The sequence below is a fragment of the Tyto alba genome, unplaced genomic scaffold, assembly GCF_018691265.1.
Source record: "Tyto alba isolate M040663 unplaced genomic scaffold, T.alba_DEE_v4.0 Super-Scaffold_26, whole genome shotgun sequence".
In the NCBI taxonomy this organism is placed as follows: domain Eukaryota; kingdom Metazoa; phylum Chordata; class Aves; order Strigiformes; family Tytonidae; genus Tyto; species Tyto alba.
In genome coordinates this window covers 18,453,078-18,471,187 of record NW_024881300.1, presented here as the reverse complement: position 1 = coordinate 18,471,187, position 18,110 = coordinate 18,453,078, and the positions used below count along the sequence as shown (strand labels likewise).

Below are 18,110 nucleotides of genomic sequence, written 5' to 3'. Positions count from 1 at the left end.
AACAGACAACTGGGTTAAGGACAGACCCTACTTAAAACCAGCCAATGCCAACAGCAGAACACCCTTATGTTAGCTGGAAGTGCCCATGTAAGTTCACTGCAGGAAGGTGCGTTTGCATAGATCGGCTTTGGTCAATTCAGGTAATTTTAGGCTGGAGAATCAGGCAGATTGTATGTAAGTGGGCTAAGTCAGAAAATCTTTGAGACTGTCAACCTAGCAAGGTATCCTTGGCAGAAAAGTCTTGATAAATAGCATAAAGGTTCAGCTGAGACTGGCATTACAGACTGGAGTCTTGTAAGGTAAGGCTCCTGATTCAAAGTCCAAAGTCCCCAGGAGTCTTTCAGCCTCTGTGGCCACAAAATGAAGCCTGGATCAGAGCTCAGTTACGCAGTTAATGAAGAAGAAAAAGCCTACAGAGAGATTCAAAGGAGGCTTACAGAGTCAAAAATCAGGTAATGCGCATTGTTTACTTCAGCAAGTATTTTCAGTAAGTCTCAAGAAGGCAAAATGGAAACTACTGGCAATGTTCTGGAGAGGAAAATAATGACTGATCATCTAAGTGCTGTGTACTGAGTCATGGAGTAGGCATTCTCTATATTAATATATTTGTATTTTCATGTGTTTATATATAAATAGCAACATTCTCCACTTAACCAGTTTTCAGAATCCATATTTTTTTTCAACAATTTGCATTACAAAATATTCCAAAGAAGGTTTCATTGCAGGGGACAGTTTCTGCCTTGCTGAAACACAGGCTATGTGCAAACGAGCACCCAGTGAATGATGAAAGCTTTTAGTATCCTTTTGCAAACGTACTTCATGGTGGTTAGTGAGGACAATGGCTTTGTTCTTACTGCTGCAGAATTAAAGATTAACTATACAAGGTGTGTCTTAACAGCCTGTTTTATTCAGAGCAGCAATAAAACACTGATCTTGTGTAACTCTAAAGGGAACAAGGTGAGGCTTCTCCCAGAGAAGGATAAAGTCACATGAAAGCAGAAATCTCCTGCAGCATGACAGTACAGATGTGGCATGTAAAGTAATTCAGCTCATACAAACAGTGAAATTTAGTGAGACATTCAGTGGGCCATGGAAGTCATTACAGGTAAGCCACAAAACTATCTCAAAACACAGTTGCAAGGATGGAACATGAGAAACGGTGCAGTGCATCCTGAGAAAGCACAGATGACTACCTTTCCAAGGGGTCCTCTGGAGATTTAGCTGTGTGACTGACATAAGTTTTAGAGAAGTGCATCTTTTAAACCTACAGACTTTTAAGTAATCAGGTCATAAAGAGCTGTCATGTACAGTAACAACAAATTACCATCAAATTACTAACTTCTCACCGGACTGCTCGGTAGTGCAACAACATTACAGTCCTTCCCAGTTTGAGCTCTGAATTCAAGAGGCCATACATCTCAAGAAGCTATTGGCTTCTTATTAAAACTTAAAAGGCACCGTCACAAATGAGATAAGGTAAAATTTACATATGCGCCCATAAAAGTTTACATTCTACTCCATGAAATGAAACAAAACAAATATGTTGCCGCGTAAAATTTTGACGTTGGGGAAAGTGTACTGGCATAGCTACATCTCACACTAACTTTGACCAATCACATTTGGGGTGCTCAGGTCTATGAAGTTCATTCCATCCCTGTTTCACTGGCTGGTCATGACAGGAAGTCTGGTTGTTGTAAGTTAGCATTAAACATTGCAGAACTGAGCTGCTAAAGGGAAGACATGATTTGAAAACAACTAAAGGCTACACACATTCATTTTTTCATTCGACCACAGAAACCAAGCTCTAAATACGCAGTTGAAGACTCATACAAAGATCCCCCAGGTAGCAACTGAAACACAACAATTTCAAACAGAAAAAAGGTGAATTCTTATGTTCCTTTGAAAAGATACTCCACAAAGAGCAAAAGTAGATTCACTTTTACAATGACATACTGGTTTTTAACAGTGTTCAGAATACAGAAAGAAAATGACAGATATGGACTTGGTGTTTTTAATGTAACTTAAGGTATTTTATTATTTTATGTCTGAAACAGTAAGGAAATTCAGACAAAAAGAAATTCTGATAGCAGTAAAAAAAAAAAAGTCACTATTAGAAACTAGCAAGGTCAAGTCTAACATACAAGCCAAAAGAAGCACTGATTTTACACTCAGCAGAATATGTAGATACTCATCACTTCCCCCAAAAGGTACAGATGCTGCAAATGTTTATACCGTCTTCTCCAAAGCAGGGGGGGAAAAGTTTTACACCACAGAGGAAGTTCACATTGGCATTAACAATTTTACTAATTAAATGACTGTTAGCTGTTTAACCTATGGGAGGAAGAAAAAAAAAAAAAAAAAAACCAAAAACACACCGATCTATGTTTAAGAATGTAAGCCACATGCACAGTCTCCTAGGTGTTAATTTTTAAGATTTCCAATGTATCTGACAGCTAAAAGGATCCACAGAAGCAAAATTTGCTCTCTTTGGCAGATCATTTTATCAAAGATTTTAAAAGCAAAATTATAAAAATTTACTTTCTGGGAAAACATGCTGCAGGATAAAATTCTGAAAATACAACAATAAAAATTTTTTAAAACCTTGTGAGCTAGAACAGCACCACCTGTGGCAATATACACAAGATTGCCATTACATTAAACTATACATCCCTGCATTTCACCTCACCCTGCAAATTCTATGTGGTCTAATCTGTCACTGTTATCTATATGACTATATTATAGATGCACTGCTTCTCCAATAAGCAATGATCATTAAATATCCAGGTGCAGCATTTTGCAAAAACTAGTGATTTCTGCTTGGCAATGTAATACAATCTGAAAACATAAACACAGTGCAATCTTGCAGATTAAGAAAAAACAGAGCCGCTCCCACCGGTCCTAATTCTATATCTAACGTGAATTTACTAGTTAGTTCTTTGTTTCCATTCACCTCCTTTCTTAATACACCCGTGAAACACAAAAATTCAACTTGGTTTTACATTTTTTTTAAAAAAAAATCACATTCTAAAAGACAAATTCTGTAAAATCTCCTCTTTTCAGCAGGAAGAAAACCTCAAGTGAATTTAACAATCTTTGATAATTCTTTTTCACAGGTTAGATGAAAGCTCAGTAACACTACATGAATGTGAGATGGTAAATGTATTTAAAAACTAGGCCAGTCATTTTGTTCTACAAACTCTGGAAAAATATTACAGAAAAAACAGCAGATGAGAGCCGATGTGAAATTAGCAGTCCATGTTAATCTTAAAATAAAATGTTATGCATTGTCAATCATACCTTTCTACTAAAAATTAAAAAAAGATATGAGATAGTCCTACTGCATTAACAGTGGTCTGGACTGAAGAAAAAATAAATGGTTACCACATGTTATACTGAGGCATATCATTAATCTCAAAAGCCTCAATTTAAGTAGCCTTTATTCCCCTGCTTCATAATTTTGCAATCATATTAACAAGAGGACTGCATCCCCACCATTCCCAAACACAGCTATTTCATTCTGAGAAAGTTTTCAGAATAAATTAATAAAGACATTTATTTCCTTTTCTCTTTCAACATTAACTATACCCTAACCTCTTCGTCTACATACAGAAAGAGCACTTTAACAGCTCATATCCTATTTGAACTTTTCCTAAACATGACACTCCAATGCTTTAAAGCTACTTATTATGTGCTTGCACAACTAAATGGTCACTAGATTTTCTTTTTCTTGAGTATTTTGCAATAAATCAAGAACATCAAAAAAGATAGGTAATCTTTCTTTTCCAAAGATTCATGGATTAAAATATGGTTTAAATCATTTTACAAAAGCAGGTCACCTTTTCATATGGAAAAAAAAAAAAATCCTAGGTAATCAGAAAAAGAGAAATCACTTTACATCCTCAGCAGAATCTTCCTTGAAACATGATGCTTGTACAGAGAAATTACAGAGAAGCACACACTTGCACATTTCAGGAAAGCACCACGGATTTCTCAGAGCATAAATTCTCCTGGATGCGAATCATCACTTAACACGAGGATTCATGGAAGAGTATGCAGAAACTCACATATTTTCCAGTGACTAATCAAACTATAGTCAGCAAGAACTTTCCCTTAATATTGTCCTTAAAGCACTTTGCATCTGATAAAGAACAAAATATCCATTATGGATCAGCTTCCTATAGATTTACACCTTGCCACCTACTTGCTCTACAAGCTTAAATACCGTAACCTCTTTGGGTCCTAATTTATTCACATGCATATAAATGTGTATACCACAATACAAGGAAATTTAGGAGGCCTTATTTGGTAGTACTAAATGTACTCTCATGTCAGCAAATCCCTGGTGACAGTTGCACAGACATGTCTCTTAGCAGAGTGCTGACAAGTACTGCTCACTCTTGGCCACCCCCTTCATTCCCCTCTGCCTTTACTGCTGTCCAGTGCTTCCCTCCACTGTTGTCTTAGCTATGACAATATACTTGTTCATGGGCCATTTGGTATCCTAGCAAAGAAACAGTGCAGCAGAATAGCTGTTGCAGAGACAGATGTGATCCCCAGATACCACGGGGATGTACAGCACACATCCAGTGTGGCCAGCCTGTGACAGTTTGAAGTGGGGAAAAAAAACACAGGGTGTGCATGACCCAAGGGCCACCACGCAGACCCACTCACAGTTGTAAAGGGTAAACATACAATAAAAATACAAAGCAGACCCATAAGGAAGTGACTTGCTGAGCAACACACTGCAATAAATCGTGCTTGTAAGTCACAGCTTCACAGTCACGCAGCTAGCACGCATAAATTAGTTTCTGCAAGAAAAAGGCCCATTACAAATTAAACAAGCAAATCTATTCCCTCTGTACAAGGAAACTGAAGCTACCTTCTCTTACATGTTGGTAAAGAAAAAGTTAATTTAGCTCTACTATAGTTACCAAGATCTGTAGTTCTTAAATTGCAAACCCATAAACATACAATGGTCAATAAAACCTATGGGTAAACAATCCATCACCAAGTCACACTGGGACCCACTTGCAGAAGGTATCACTTGAGGAAAAACACAGTGCCTCACTACACACTTTCCCCTGCTACATAACCAAAGTCGCCAAATGCCTTCCCTAGCACCAGGCAGCTTCTAAGTCAAGCTGTGCTGCAGCAAGTAAAAGTGGTGGGGAAGACTGTGGTCCACCCCAGACTTCTAGGAGATTTGCTTATTTTTTCCTGGCAACAGCATCTGACACCAGCTGCAGATCCTAGTGCCATGAGTTTTAGACCCACAGCCCTGCAAAAAGTGTTCCTTTATTTCTGTGCTTTTACACTCAAAATTCCTCTCAACATTCAAATTACATTTTTATGTTTACAATGCTTTGCAACAGCACTCCCATACTTAAACCAACTATATAGATGAAAGAAACAAAGCACAAAAAAACCCCACACTGCCTCAGAGTTAGGAAGCTGGTGTTGTTATGCTTTTTATATATTCAATGGCCAGAGCAAGAGACTCCAGCAGACACTAATTCAGAGCAGGCACTCAACTATGCTCTGGATGAGCCTTTCATTCTCTGAACGGACTATCCGGGCAGACAGGTGAGACTAGCTTGTAAGTTATCTGTTTAATATTAGGCTGTGAAAATATCACCCCAAAGTTATTTCACACACAGTCAGAAATACCATTCCTATTTATAACCCTCAGTCCTCAAGACCCCGTGCATTCTGCATCAGTCACTAACCTTTCGCCAGGTCAGTCTATCCGTGGGGCAGTACTATTGCAATGATTACCAAAACTTACTTCTCATCCAAGAAACAGAGCAAATTTCTCCTACTGAAATCAGTGACAGGGCTCCACTGAAACCAGTTAGTGTGTATACTAAGAAATATAAATGGGAAAGAAAAAACCACAAAACAGTGGGTTCAAAGAGTGTGTGATCCCATGAAGTATTAACATCACACTGCAACATACAGAGCACAACAGGGAGGAGGGGGGGGGAAACAAACAACAAAACAAAAAGCCCACAACTCCAAGGGAAAAACATTTGTGATCAGAAGTTAAACCAATCTTTGAGCACTGATGACCTAGGTAACTTAGGATCAACAGTTCTGAGATTCTGGGCTCTACAAACGGTCCTGTAGCCCACCTAGCAAACTTTAGGTTATCTTTAACAGTTTAAAATGAGGATAATGCAGAATACAAAGAAATGCCATTAATAAGTAAAAGGCAGAAGAAAAAGCTCCGACATTTTGTATGTCAGCATCTACAAGTATTTCCCTCATATGATCTTAGAGCTATCAGGGCATCTAAAATGTCTCTATGTATAGAACAATAGCAAGATGACTAAAAGAAGCCCAAGCATGGGTGAACACAGTCACATCTAGCTCAGACCTGCTTCCTTCAGGTATTTGCATAGCTCTCTGCAGGCCCACATAAGGAAGCACATGTTGCTGATACTTATTGTAATACGCTAATGAAACCCTGCATGCCAAACATCCATGATAAAAACATTTTTCACAGGTGCATTGCTCCCTTTATCCATTTTGGTTTAGACAATGGGTTGTGTTGGACCCAGCTGATGTAGGAAAGGCATATGTAAGGTACTCTGCAATCTTAGCAGGTGACTAAAAGAGCAGCAGCACTAAAAACCTTCCTGGCCTCCACTAAACCTGAAAAACACTCCAGGACGGGCAGCCCCTCTCTTTTCATTGATAAACTTTCCCCTTTCATCTAGAAGAAAACTTGAAGCTCCCACAGAGTGGAAAACATATGACAAATTTTATTTAACTTTTCTTGAAAGGTGCTCATTTACCAGTCTCTCCTAACTTTACAGGCTCAAAAGAAAGGAAGGACACACCACAGTCACTTAACTTAAACTTTGTTTGGGCCTACAAAAGCATTACATTCTACAACAGCAGAATCACAGTAAACCCATGAGATGCAGATTGTACAAAAGGATCAGTTTCCTTACAAACAGCAAAGTCTACTGTCTTCAGCAAGCATGATTAGCTTGGACAAGCTCAACCGCTAGCTTGACCTCGTGAAAATTGAAATAACTCACTTGACTTGAACAACTGCACCGCTCTACAGGAAAGAAAGACTGTTCATGTACAGGTTACCAACACCATTAGGACAACTCAGGAAGGGTGTGAGCAGACAGTGATGGGTTGCTCCTTCCCTTCTCTTGCAGGTGGGCAGGAAGGACTAGCACTAGTAGAAGAGCTGGTACATAATACTCCCTCTCTGATTTGTAAAGCTAGAACTTACAAGAAGCTAAAATAAAACCCTGTATTTGTAGAATTAAGAAATTGTGTAGCACCACTCTCAGCACTGCAGTAACTCCCAACTAACAAAAGTGACCAAAAACCTCAGTCGCTCTATTAAAGTGAGGGGACTTGATACCTATCAGCTTAAAATTTGGCCTTTTGATCTACTGTTGAAATAGCATATCCTTCCCTAAAGGATACAAACAACCTGTATTCTTTCATTTAGAGGAAAATACAGAGGTTTCTCCCCACTTCATTTTTGTTAGAAAATTCCTTTTGTATATGGTGACTCAAACCTTTCAGAAGGTCAATGTAAAATCTCCAGTACTTAGACATTGTGTGGTCTGAGCCACACCAATGAAGACAGAGACTGTTTAAACCAGATTTCCTGACCTTGGTATACCCTCACTTCTTACCACACCAAAGGCATGAATCTAGACAGAGTTTTCTAAAGAAAGGTATCTCCGTTTTACTTACTCATCCAGAGAAACAACCATAAGTTTAGTAAGTCTTCTGCTCTATTCTAAACAGAAATGCTCACAGGTTTTTTTATAAAAAAGACCCTTTCAAGAGTAATGAAATTTAAAATACACAGTACTGCCATATTTGTGGCCATGGGGTTCTCTAAACATTTGTATCAGTGTAGCAAATCCCACATCTCCCTTTCCCTGGTCAATTTATTCCAGAACAAGAGTAGCTGCCTTTTTACTGTTGTGAGGCTTAACTTAAATCACTTCTAAAATCCTATTAACCAAATTTGAAAAAGGCCCTTGTAATAATTATGAGCAACTCTGGCTTAGAGGAATTTGAGTGTCCTTCACAGATTTACAGTTCACCAGCACGAAAATCAGCACTATGACATCCAAAATTCCCAACACTACACAGGGCAGTTAGAGACCAAAAAAAAAAAAAAATCTTTTTTTTCTAAATTTCCAAAGGAAAAGTATTAAAATAAAGTATAAACGTTGGTCTCCATCTTCTCTATCTATTAGCAGCCTATTTTTGTGTCCCAAAGATTAAGAAGTCTTCCCGCTACCTGATTTAGAAGCATAAACCCCATAGAAGATGCAAACTTTCAGTACCCTGCCTTCTGTAAAGAGCAGTTGCCAAACTTGAGAAAAAATGGCACACATACAATAGGAAGCCATCATAACTTTCCCACCCATGATGAATATTAATTCTTATTGGACTGTAGCACATGTAAATAGCAACCACTAAGATCCTATCACAAATATTATTTCTTGTATAGCACAAGTATATTAAACAATATAATACTTGAGCTGATAATTCTACGTCCTCAGCCGCTGAAAGAAAAAAAGAAGGAAAAAAAAAAAAAAGTGGGGTTTATTTTTCACAAAACCAGCACAATCCACCAGTGAATACTTGGGATCGTTAATATATATGTTTATATATACAAGCTAAAACAACTTTTCTGTGGTAACATCTCAGTATAGCTTCAGAGAAATGAAAATTTTAATTCCCTCGTCATCAGTATTCAAGAGGCTTATCCATTCAATTATCAAATATGAAAGCTTCAAATTCGTAATTCTTTCACCTTTCAAGCAAAAAACAAAGCCTGAGTCTCAGTCAAAAGCACCGATAGCAACAGTTAAATAACTAAAATCTTTCCTCTCCAGCAAAAACACTGTCAGCAAGTTCAAGTTGCAACGACTTTAATTTCAAATAGATCCGATACAGTTCACAGTAAAATCTAACAATTGTTCATATCATATTCTGAAGCAATGCCTGCAAAATACGTCTTGGATTTGGGCAGATTTTTTGTTTTTTAAGACAACAAAACATTTTGCATATTCATGCTTTAGAGTATGACCTAAAGTTTCCGTTGTCATAAAGGTCACATAAATGTTGCTCAATTAAAAAAACTGCTACGGTACTATAATTTGCGGGGAGAGAGGCAGATGGCCTTTGGGTAGGTCACAGGTCTGTAGCTATATTCCCTGTTCTAGTAATGACTGGCTATGTAAGTGGAAGCAAGTCATTAACCTGCTGGATTATCCAGGTGTAAGAGTCCAATTACAATATCCACCTTCTTTTAAAAGAAGTGTTAAAATCTATGCATAGAGCAAACTATTTAATTATCAGGATATATTACCACAAACACACACCACCCCCGGGAAGCTTTGCTAAAAGAAGATTACAAGTTAAACACTGAAAAAGTTGACCCCAAAATCCAGAATGCACGGTCTGTAGAGCTTTAAAATCGCCCCCCCCTGTGCAAACGATGACGATAAGTCTTCAACTACATGTCCATATACTGATTTTGCTAGAGGATTCTAATGCTTCGTTCACCCATTAAGTGGTCATCTTCTATTTTGTTTTAATATTAGTGCTCTTTGCATAACCCCAGGCTTTGTTTGCTACGCACTTTCAAGCCATGCTCTCATAACTGAATTATTCATCTCCTCTCAAGACCTTTTTTTTTTTTGGCACACCTCACTTCAGGATCTGGGCATATCAGAACTAGTAATGTACTTGCGTTCACAGGTGTCATTAGGGGGAGGAATAATTACCCTCATTTTCCACATGAGAAACTGGGGCACTGCAAGATTATGATCCAGAATACCTGTTAATTAGGGTGTCCAGATCCGTTTGCTTTTTGCCAGAATACTGTGTATGGCCATATTTTCACCACCAATGATAAAAACATTCCCCCAGACAACCAGTCTTTCATTCCACTACATTACATTTCCAGTTGCAGGTCCAGTCTGCACAGGGAATGAGACAGGAACCAATTGAAACAACATCAAAGAGAGATTTAATACTTTTAAGTAAGCAGCACGAAGGGAAGCTGCACAGACAATCCAAAAATCACACAGCTTTTCAGTGCCTGTCTTTCCAACCTTACGGATGAATGCATTTTTAACTTACTGTGTATTTACCAAAAGAATAACCTTCTAAAAATCCACAACTCAACAGACAAACTCCATTCTCCTCCTTCCTGTCTTCTCTCACATTAGTGTGGACTCGCAGCCAGGGAGAATACCAGAAGCTCCTGTCTGTTGCACTAGTGGAGTAACTGGTGCCAGCCACAGTCACTTTGTGTATGGGGTAGCACTGAAACAGTACCATGTAGATTTTTTCCCACTGGAATTCACATATGTGTAGTCAAACCCTCAGAACAGCAAGATATTATAGGAACATCTGCTTTATTCTCCATGGGGTTTTTTTTCCATGGCTTTTTTTTTTTTCCCCTAATTACACCCCAGTCTCCTTCTTACATTCATAAACACTTTTTCTTAACTCGGGCCTTGATTATCTTGTTTCTCACTGAAATCCCTGTCTCGGCTGAGTAAGTTTAATTCTCACCTCTGTAGAATCTCCTTGCTGTGTTTATTCTCTCATTCCAATATACCTGCTCGCCTTCCCAGCTCTCCAACTCCAGCTTCTTACCACAATTTCTTTTCCCAAATAGCCCCAATTCCTCCAAGCTTCTCGTATTAGCTGAGACTGACCAATAAATGATTCTGGCAATTCAGGCAAACAATTCAATTACTTTATTGAAGAAAAACACCATTTAGCAGTTGTAGAGTAAAATCATGCCCATAATAAATAAAAAATGTTACCACATAGTCATATGCAAGCACTGCAATTACAGTATACTAAAAGAAGCTGTACAAATCTTCAAAAGCACAGGCTGAGATTGGTTGACATTAGCTGTGTTCAGAAGAACTTAAGATTAGTCTCACTATTCTTCTACCATAGCTTTTGCAGTCCTATGCAGCTTTACACTCCCCTTCTATTTACCAACCTTGTTATAAATACTGGGTTTAGTCAGTTCAGATATCAAAGTAAAGAGACGTTATTAACTCAGGACCCTGAAACCATCTCTTATATCTCACAGCTTCATCCTCCTAAGTCATTGGTACTTTCCAGTAATGGTCCTAAATAATGATTTCTATCCTGAAACAGCAAATTTTCTAATAAAACAGAAATTTTAATTCAGTTTCCTTGTATTTGGAGGCTTTTTGGTTTTGGATAGAAAAGGGGTTAAGAAGTAGTACTCACTTAAATTTATAAGACATCTTGACGCTTAATGATGGAAAACAGTTGTCATGCAGTAACTCAATTCAGAGAACACAAGCACCATCATATTCAAAGACGAAAATTTTGAGAACAGGACTTAGGGTAAAAAAGCATGTGAATCATATTTATGTAGTGTTAGATACCTAAGTAATGAGCTGCAGAGGATTCTTCACCTACATTGCAACAATATAGAATATTCTCAGCAAATTACCAAACTCTTTCCAGCCAAGAATGTCATTATGTTAACAAAGGCTCATTAAATCAATGTTTGACAATTGCATCAATTTATTAATAACTCCAAGTTCAGGTACACTTTGCAAATACTCACAGAAACCTTCAATCTTGTCAGCTGTCTTGCTCCATGCTACCTGCCTGGTTTCCATTATGACTTGAATAGTCCTCCTTTCTGGACTACTCTTCTTAAGACTGAATACTGTCATAACAGTTCCCAACTCCAAGGTCCTTTTGATCTGGCTTCTCTCATATTCCGGCAGCACTCCATAGTCTATACTCTTTCTGGGCATTTTTTTTTTTTTTGTTTAAATCAAACTTTTATGGTTTTCAGTGTCCTAAAGGGAAAAAAAAAAAAATATCAATATTTAAAAGAGCATTTTTATTTCTTTTTAAAAATAAAATCATATTTGTGTAAGTTAAAGCTACCGAATAGGAACTGCTGCCCATTCAAATACACAGCAGCCATACAGCTAACATTAACAGCATCGCTGCCATTCTATCCTGAAAGAAAGTACGAACGGCCTTCACAGAGGGCAGTACCAGTGGAACTTTGGTAGACACACTGCTGCAAAATCTATTCAAGATGAAGAGCTGGGTGAAGCAGCTTCTGCATGCAATGAACTGTGATCTGAATTTCTCAGTAAGACCAATGCCTCTCTTCTAGCTGCGCCATACCACTAACTGCTTCCTCAGTCTTCTAAAACAGAAGACAGAAGTACGCAACACTCCAGACCAAAATAAAAGTAAGCCAAGGTCTGTTTAGCCTAAATACATAAAAATCACATTAAGGGGCATAACTCCCAGTATGCTTTTATGCACGCACATCTCCAAATGCATGTATACTCCCATCACGACAAATACAGATTTACATCTCTAAAGTCTCAGCATTATGACAGAAAAAAAAAAAAAGCAGAAAATAAACCAAGAGAGAAGATCTAGAAGAAATACCAAATGTAAGTATACCTCAGTAATAAGGACAAAAGAGCACAACACAAGGAATGCAAACCACTGAAGTGCCAGGGAAAATAATACATAGGTCATAACAATGAAAGCATGTAAGCCTAAATAAAACTAAAGAACACACTGGAAACATGAAAAAAAATGTGTTCAGACTAAAGCAGAACTATGTTAAAAACCTCTTCTGAAGGAGCAATATTTGGTATCTCTAGCATTTTCTACCCCCTCCTAACCAAAAAAATTGTGCAAATGCAATTATACTGCACAAATTGCTTTGACCATGGCAGTTTATTTCACTTACCAAGCCTCCAACATTTTTGCCAGTATAACTGGTGGCTAAGGAAGGATTACTGCCTGGGACAGTTACACAAGCAACTCTTGATTACACAGCCAAAAATGGTACCTAGTCCCATTTTGAATAGAATCCTCTTCTATAATATCAGGTTTTCTGTAGTAAATACAAATTATACGTGCACATTGAATGTAAAATGTAAGTATAACACACCACATACTCTATTCAAATGTGCTTTTACCAAAACAGCACCACAACACTAAGGAGTAAGAATGCACCTCTGAAGCCTTCACATAGCAATGCTGTTTTTTCCCCAGAAAAGGGCAACTGTTACTGGTAGGTCCAAAGAAACATAGACTACCTGGAAGTTTTAACTCCAGCTGTACTTATCTTGACTTCTAGAGTCTCCCAAGACACCAAAAAATGTGCACGTCGACCCTACAAAAATCCTTTCAAGCATCGGATCTGCTTTTATTTATTTTATACATAGTGAGACATCTCTGTTCATGGAGATTTTCTCTAACTGACAGAGATAGAAGTAGCTCTTACCCAGAAATCACCATTCCTATAGGAATTTCTTTATCATTTTAGGGTATTTGTAGAATTACATTCCATTAAAACCTCATGAGTTCTATGTGAGCTGGAGGTTAAACTTTTAGTTCTTGAAACAGAATAATTTAATTTCCACTACTGTAAGAAATATCTGGAAACCCATTTCATCCTAAGTATTGACAATCTAGATATCAAATTGAGAAAACGGATATTTGCAACAGATTTGAATCATATGCAAAATCTTTCTACTCTCCCAGGATTTTGTCTGTTTTTATATTCTCAAAGCTCTCTTCAGATAAGAAAAATGCTGTCCCCATGGTGAACCACAGAAGGTTGGTTCTTCCTCTTGTCCTGTATTTCTAAAGAAGCATCACTTTGCTGCCGAAAGAGACCTCTGAAATCTGAGAAGACTCACAGGCTCTGCAGCCAGTGTTTCTGTCATCTTGATATTACATCAGGAGAAGCAAAGAAGTGCTGATGACCGAAACCTAGCAATTCAATGCTGACATAACACAAGAAATAATAACATCAATTTGTGTAAACTCTTGCACTATATGAGAATTTAAACCAGCTACCTGACTTTCTGAGAGCTATAAAGAAAATGAGGGGAAAATATGAGTAAATACAATTACTGAAACAAATGTTGGCTATGTCTAAAAAGTCTGAGTTCATGCACTTTTAATACTTCAATGCTGTGTTTCTCCTACACCATCTACTTTTCCTTACTCTCATATCAGATGGAAAGGTATTTGTGTGCGTACATTTGGGACACATCATGGCACAAAACAGCCAAAAAAGAGATGCATACACAGCAGCTCTCACAAACAGCAAGTTTCTGTGCTTGGTCTCCCACACATCATCGCACCAAACAGCTAATTACAAGCCTGAATACTCCTCAGCAAGATCAGTTACAAACAGGATGCCCTGGAACCTCCTCTTTCATCCATGCACACAGAAGGAAGTGTTTCATTTTCATACAAGTAGCAGGAGTTGCTGCCACACAGTTCCCAACCATCCCCCTTAACCACATCCCTGAGCAAGACAGGTTTAAAGAATCTCTGAGCACATGCAGCCGCCAGCCACAGCATCTCCTCTGGTTGTCCTCTCTCCTCAGTCCACTACTCTCCATCACAAGCAGTTTCAGTTTCCGTGTTGATAGCTAATTTGACCATGCTACTTCTCGCTTCCCCTTCGTAACTTCTTCCAACCCTCCTCCCCCTCACCCCATGTCACTATCTGCTGACCTGCTCTTCACTAAAGAGTGCTCTTTTCTGCTTGCTGTCATTAATAACACAAAAATGTCTTTCAACATCGTGTCACTGGCTGCTTTCAGTGCAATCTGACTTTGAAGCTGTTCAGTACAATTTTTGAAATCCCTTTTTAAACTCTACCACTTCAATAAACACTTTTTAAACACTTTTTTTTTTTTTTCCTGGTAAGCTAGCAGAGAAGCAAGTGGTCCCCTCTTACCTGCAGAGTGCCCTCTTCTGCATTGCCCACAGTGAACCTGAAGTGCTCTACAGCAGGAATAGTGACTCACTCCATGTTTTGCAAAACATTATACAGGTTATTTGGTGTTTAATATCTATAGGCTTGTTATTGTATTAAGAAAATGGTGTAGCCTTTCCTTATAACACTGAAAAAATATAGATACTCCAATCCTACAACTGAGAGGGGGTGGACAACTTTTAAGAGTAGTAAGCAATGGCAGATTTTAGCCAGAATGTAACTGATCCTTTTTGACTCTGTGTAACTAATCAGATAATCATGTAAATTATCACGGGCTTGTGTCTAACAAGACAGTCATAGTCATCTTGTCCTGTTATAATGACTTGTAATAACCAAAATGAAAGGAGGGGAAAATAATAAATTAAATTAAATTAAATTAAAATATTTGTACAGTATCTGGTTTCCTGACAAAAAAGAAAGCCTGTCTTCTCACTTTGTTCTTTTCATTACGAATTGTAATAAAACAAACATGCCATGATTTAGAACAAGGTTTAACCATTTTAGTAACACTTCACTGCAATAATAAAAACCTCAATTTTTCAATGAGTGTAGCTTTTTCAGAGACTATAACAAAATATATATCTGCTCTGCCTTTTACATCACAAAGTGTAGTCGTAAAATGAAACGTGACTTACAACAACAAGAAAATGAGTTTCTAAATATAGCTATTTAATAAAGGGCAAAGCAGCAGGTTTTTTGAGAGATAGTCCCTTAATACAAAGGAACTGCCTCTCAGAGGTGGCTTCTAAAACAGTTTCCGCTGAATATAATATACTGGACTTCCCCTTTTAAAGTAGCTCTTTCTTCCAAAAACAGAGCAAATGGTGTTTGTAGTCTAACTTAAGTCCCAAGTCATACCAGTCTGCTCCAGTTTAAGAATAATGTCGCAGAGAGCTTCCTAACAGTAAAACACATCAGACCTCCCAAAAGAACTAATGGAAGCCCTTGGTATTAGACCTAACCTTTTAAATATCAAGAGTCTTCTTACATTCACCCACAGGTGCTTCATAGCCTTCTTACACTCATCACTGCACAACTATTTGAATCAATGATACTTCTACCCATTCACGCAGTAGAACTCCATAATGACCCTCATCATCACACTATCTGGATACCTCTAAACCAGTGGACTATGAGCTACAAGACAACTTTATGTGCAATAGAAGCATTACCAAAGACTTCTACCAAAGACTTACTGAAGCTTAAAGTAGGAAAGTTCAGCATCACTTACACGATTCAACAAGTGAAGTAATAATCACAGAAACATATCATAAGCACCAGCATATGACTCCTTCCCTTTCAGTGTAGGCACTATAGGAGCTAAACTTTGATGGTGTCCAATACCACATGCAGAATTGGGACCGTTTGTTACTGTTTGTGTAAAAGGAGCTTTGATACTGTTTTTTATTGAAAAGCCTAACTGACTTGGACTAAAAAGTCAGAAAGATTCACTGCAAGTAACTTAAGTGAACATGGACATGGAAAAAAGCCCCTATTTAACCTACTGAAAAACCTGTATACTTAGTTTTACTTCAATACTTTGGAGTTTCAGAAACAAGCCCTTATCTGAAGATCAGTCTACAACTCTTAACTCCCATTGTTATAACACTAAGAAACAGAGGAAAAACTGTAGAAAGGCAAAGTATACATGTAGAGGCTAGCAAAGGACATCTCACATAAGCACTGATGAAGCCATACGCTGGTATAACTTTACCCATACGACACAGCAGGTGCTTTTCAGGCACACAAGGTCAACCAAGAAGTGCAATCCAAACTGTGACTCATTAATTTCTAAGTTTTCCCATGGGCACTGCCAAAGAGTTGTTGCATCCCCTGCCCTAAGCCCTGTCTTTGGACGCATTTTAGGACATCACATCGCCTGAGCAGGCACTTCCTCAGCACACCACCACCAGTATGAATAACCACCAGCAACACCAGTTCAGTGCCACAGTGCTAAAAATTAATAACAACCAACACATGGCTCTTTGCGCTGAGCTTTGTGACGCAGCTGCTGCCCTCGGAGTCTTGCGGTCTGGCGAAAAGCAGTGGAAGGGAACCGCAGCAAGCTGGTTGCCCACCTGCCGCGGCCCGGCAGGGACCGAAGCCCCGGCCCCAGGCTGCAGGCCCTCACCCCCGGGCAGAGCACGGGGCTGCCACCAGACACACGCTGACACCGCGAAGGTTTCCTTCCTTCTTCTTCAGCAGGCTGGCCTGCAGCAGAGAACGGCCAGCCACAAGGTGCGGGGTGGCGGGGTCCCCTCAGGGAGCCCCCACACTTCCTTGTCCCCTACCAGCCAGGCGCCCTCCACTCCCCGGCCCTCCCTCAGCCCGCCGCCCCCTCATGCCGACAGCCCTCGCCTCCCCTCACAAAACTCTCCCTCACGCCCCCCCGTCCCTGCCGGGTCAGAACCGCGGCGAACGCGGCCGCCCCGCCCCGCCCCAGCCCTGCAGCACCTGCTGCCCGCCGGGGCCCGAGCAGAGCCGCCGGGCCGGTCCCGCCGCCCGGAGCGTCCCGCCGCCGGCTCACCCTGCGCGACACACACCCCCCCCCCCCGGGGACGCCCTCACCTGCGCAGCGGCGGGGAGCCGGTTCCCGCAGCGGTGCCGGTGCCTCAGCCCCCCGTGCTCCGCCGCGCCGCTCCAGGACTCCCACTTCTGCTTCTGCCGCAACAGGGAAGGCGCGGGGGTCACGTGACCCCGGCCCCCCCCCGCCTGGCGCGCGGGGCCGGGCGGCTGGTGGCGGCGGTCGCCCCTCAGCCCGCGGCCGCTCGCCCGCCCCGGGGGCTCTGCCTGGCCGGGATTCCTCGCCCCGCTTCCTCCGCCTCTCCTCGGAGCAGGTCCGAGGCGAGCTCCCTGCTGCCACTGTGCCCTCAGGGCCCCGGGCGCGGGCGCGCTCCCCCGTCCCCCTCAGCCGTCCCCTGAGGCGGGAAGGAGAGCCGCGATGCCTCCCCCCTTCTCGCCAGGGCGGGCGGTTCGGCTGCTGACCTGGCGTTTGAGACTGGTATGTTCTCATCTGAAGGGGAAATGTCACTGGTTCAGCTGAGACCTCTAAGTGTGCGAACGGTGCCTTGAGAGGGTGACTTGAGAAATAGGCTTTAAAACTTTACTGTAACTGGAGCGGTGTTTTCAAGTTAAAATCGACTGGCTTTATGGGTTCTACTAAAAAGTGCGTAATAACACAACCACTTCAGCTTATGATTGGCAATACTAAAAATATTTCCCAGTTTGGGCTTCAGAAGAGTAGTAATAGGACATGACATGCTGTTTTCAA

At 40.2% G+C, this 18,110-nt stretch overlaps 1 protein-coding gene across 4 annotated transcripts in view; it reads right to left on the bottom strand.

Moving 5' to 3' along the window:
• Positions 1-18,110, bottom strand: part of PLCG2 (phospholipase C gamma 2) — an 80,708-nt gene that overhangs the window by 52,819 nt on the left and 9,779 nt on the right. For 2 of the 4 annotated variants that reach the window (XM_042797502.1, XM_042797501.1), the window contains exon 4: positions 11,624-11,864. In XM_042797502.1, coding sequence (XP_042653436.1) covers positions 11,624-11,819 — 196 coding nt within the window. In that variant the 5' untranslated portion in view covers positions 11,820-11,864. Of the gene's footprint in view, positions 1-11,623; positions 11,865-17,293; positions 17,349-17,407; positions 17,576-18,110 lie in introns of those variants that run through there. The other 2 variants (XM_032990644.2, XM_032990645.2) reach the window with 2 other exon arrangements.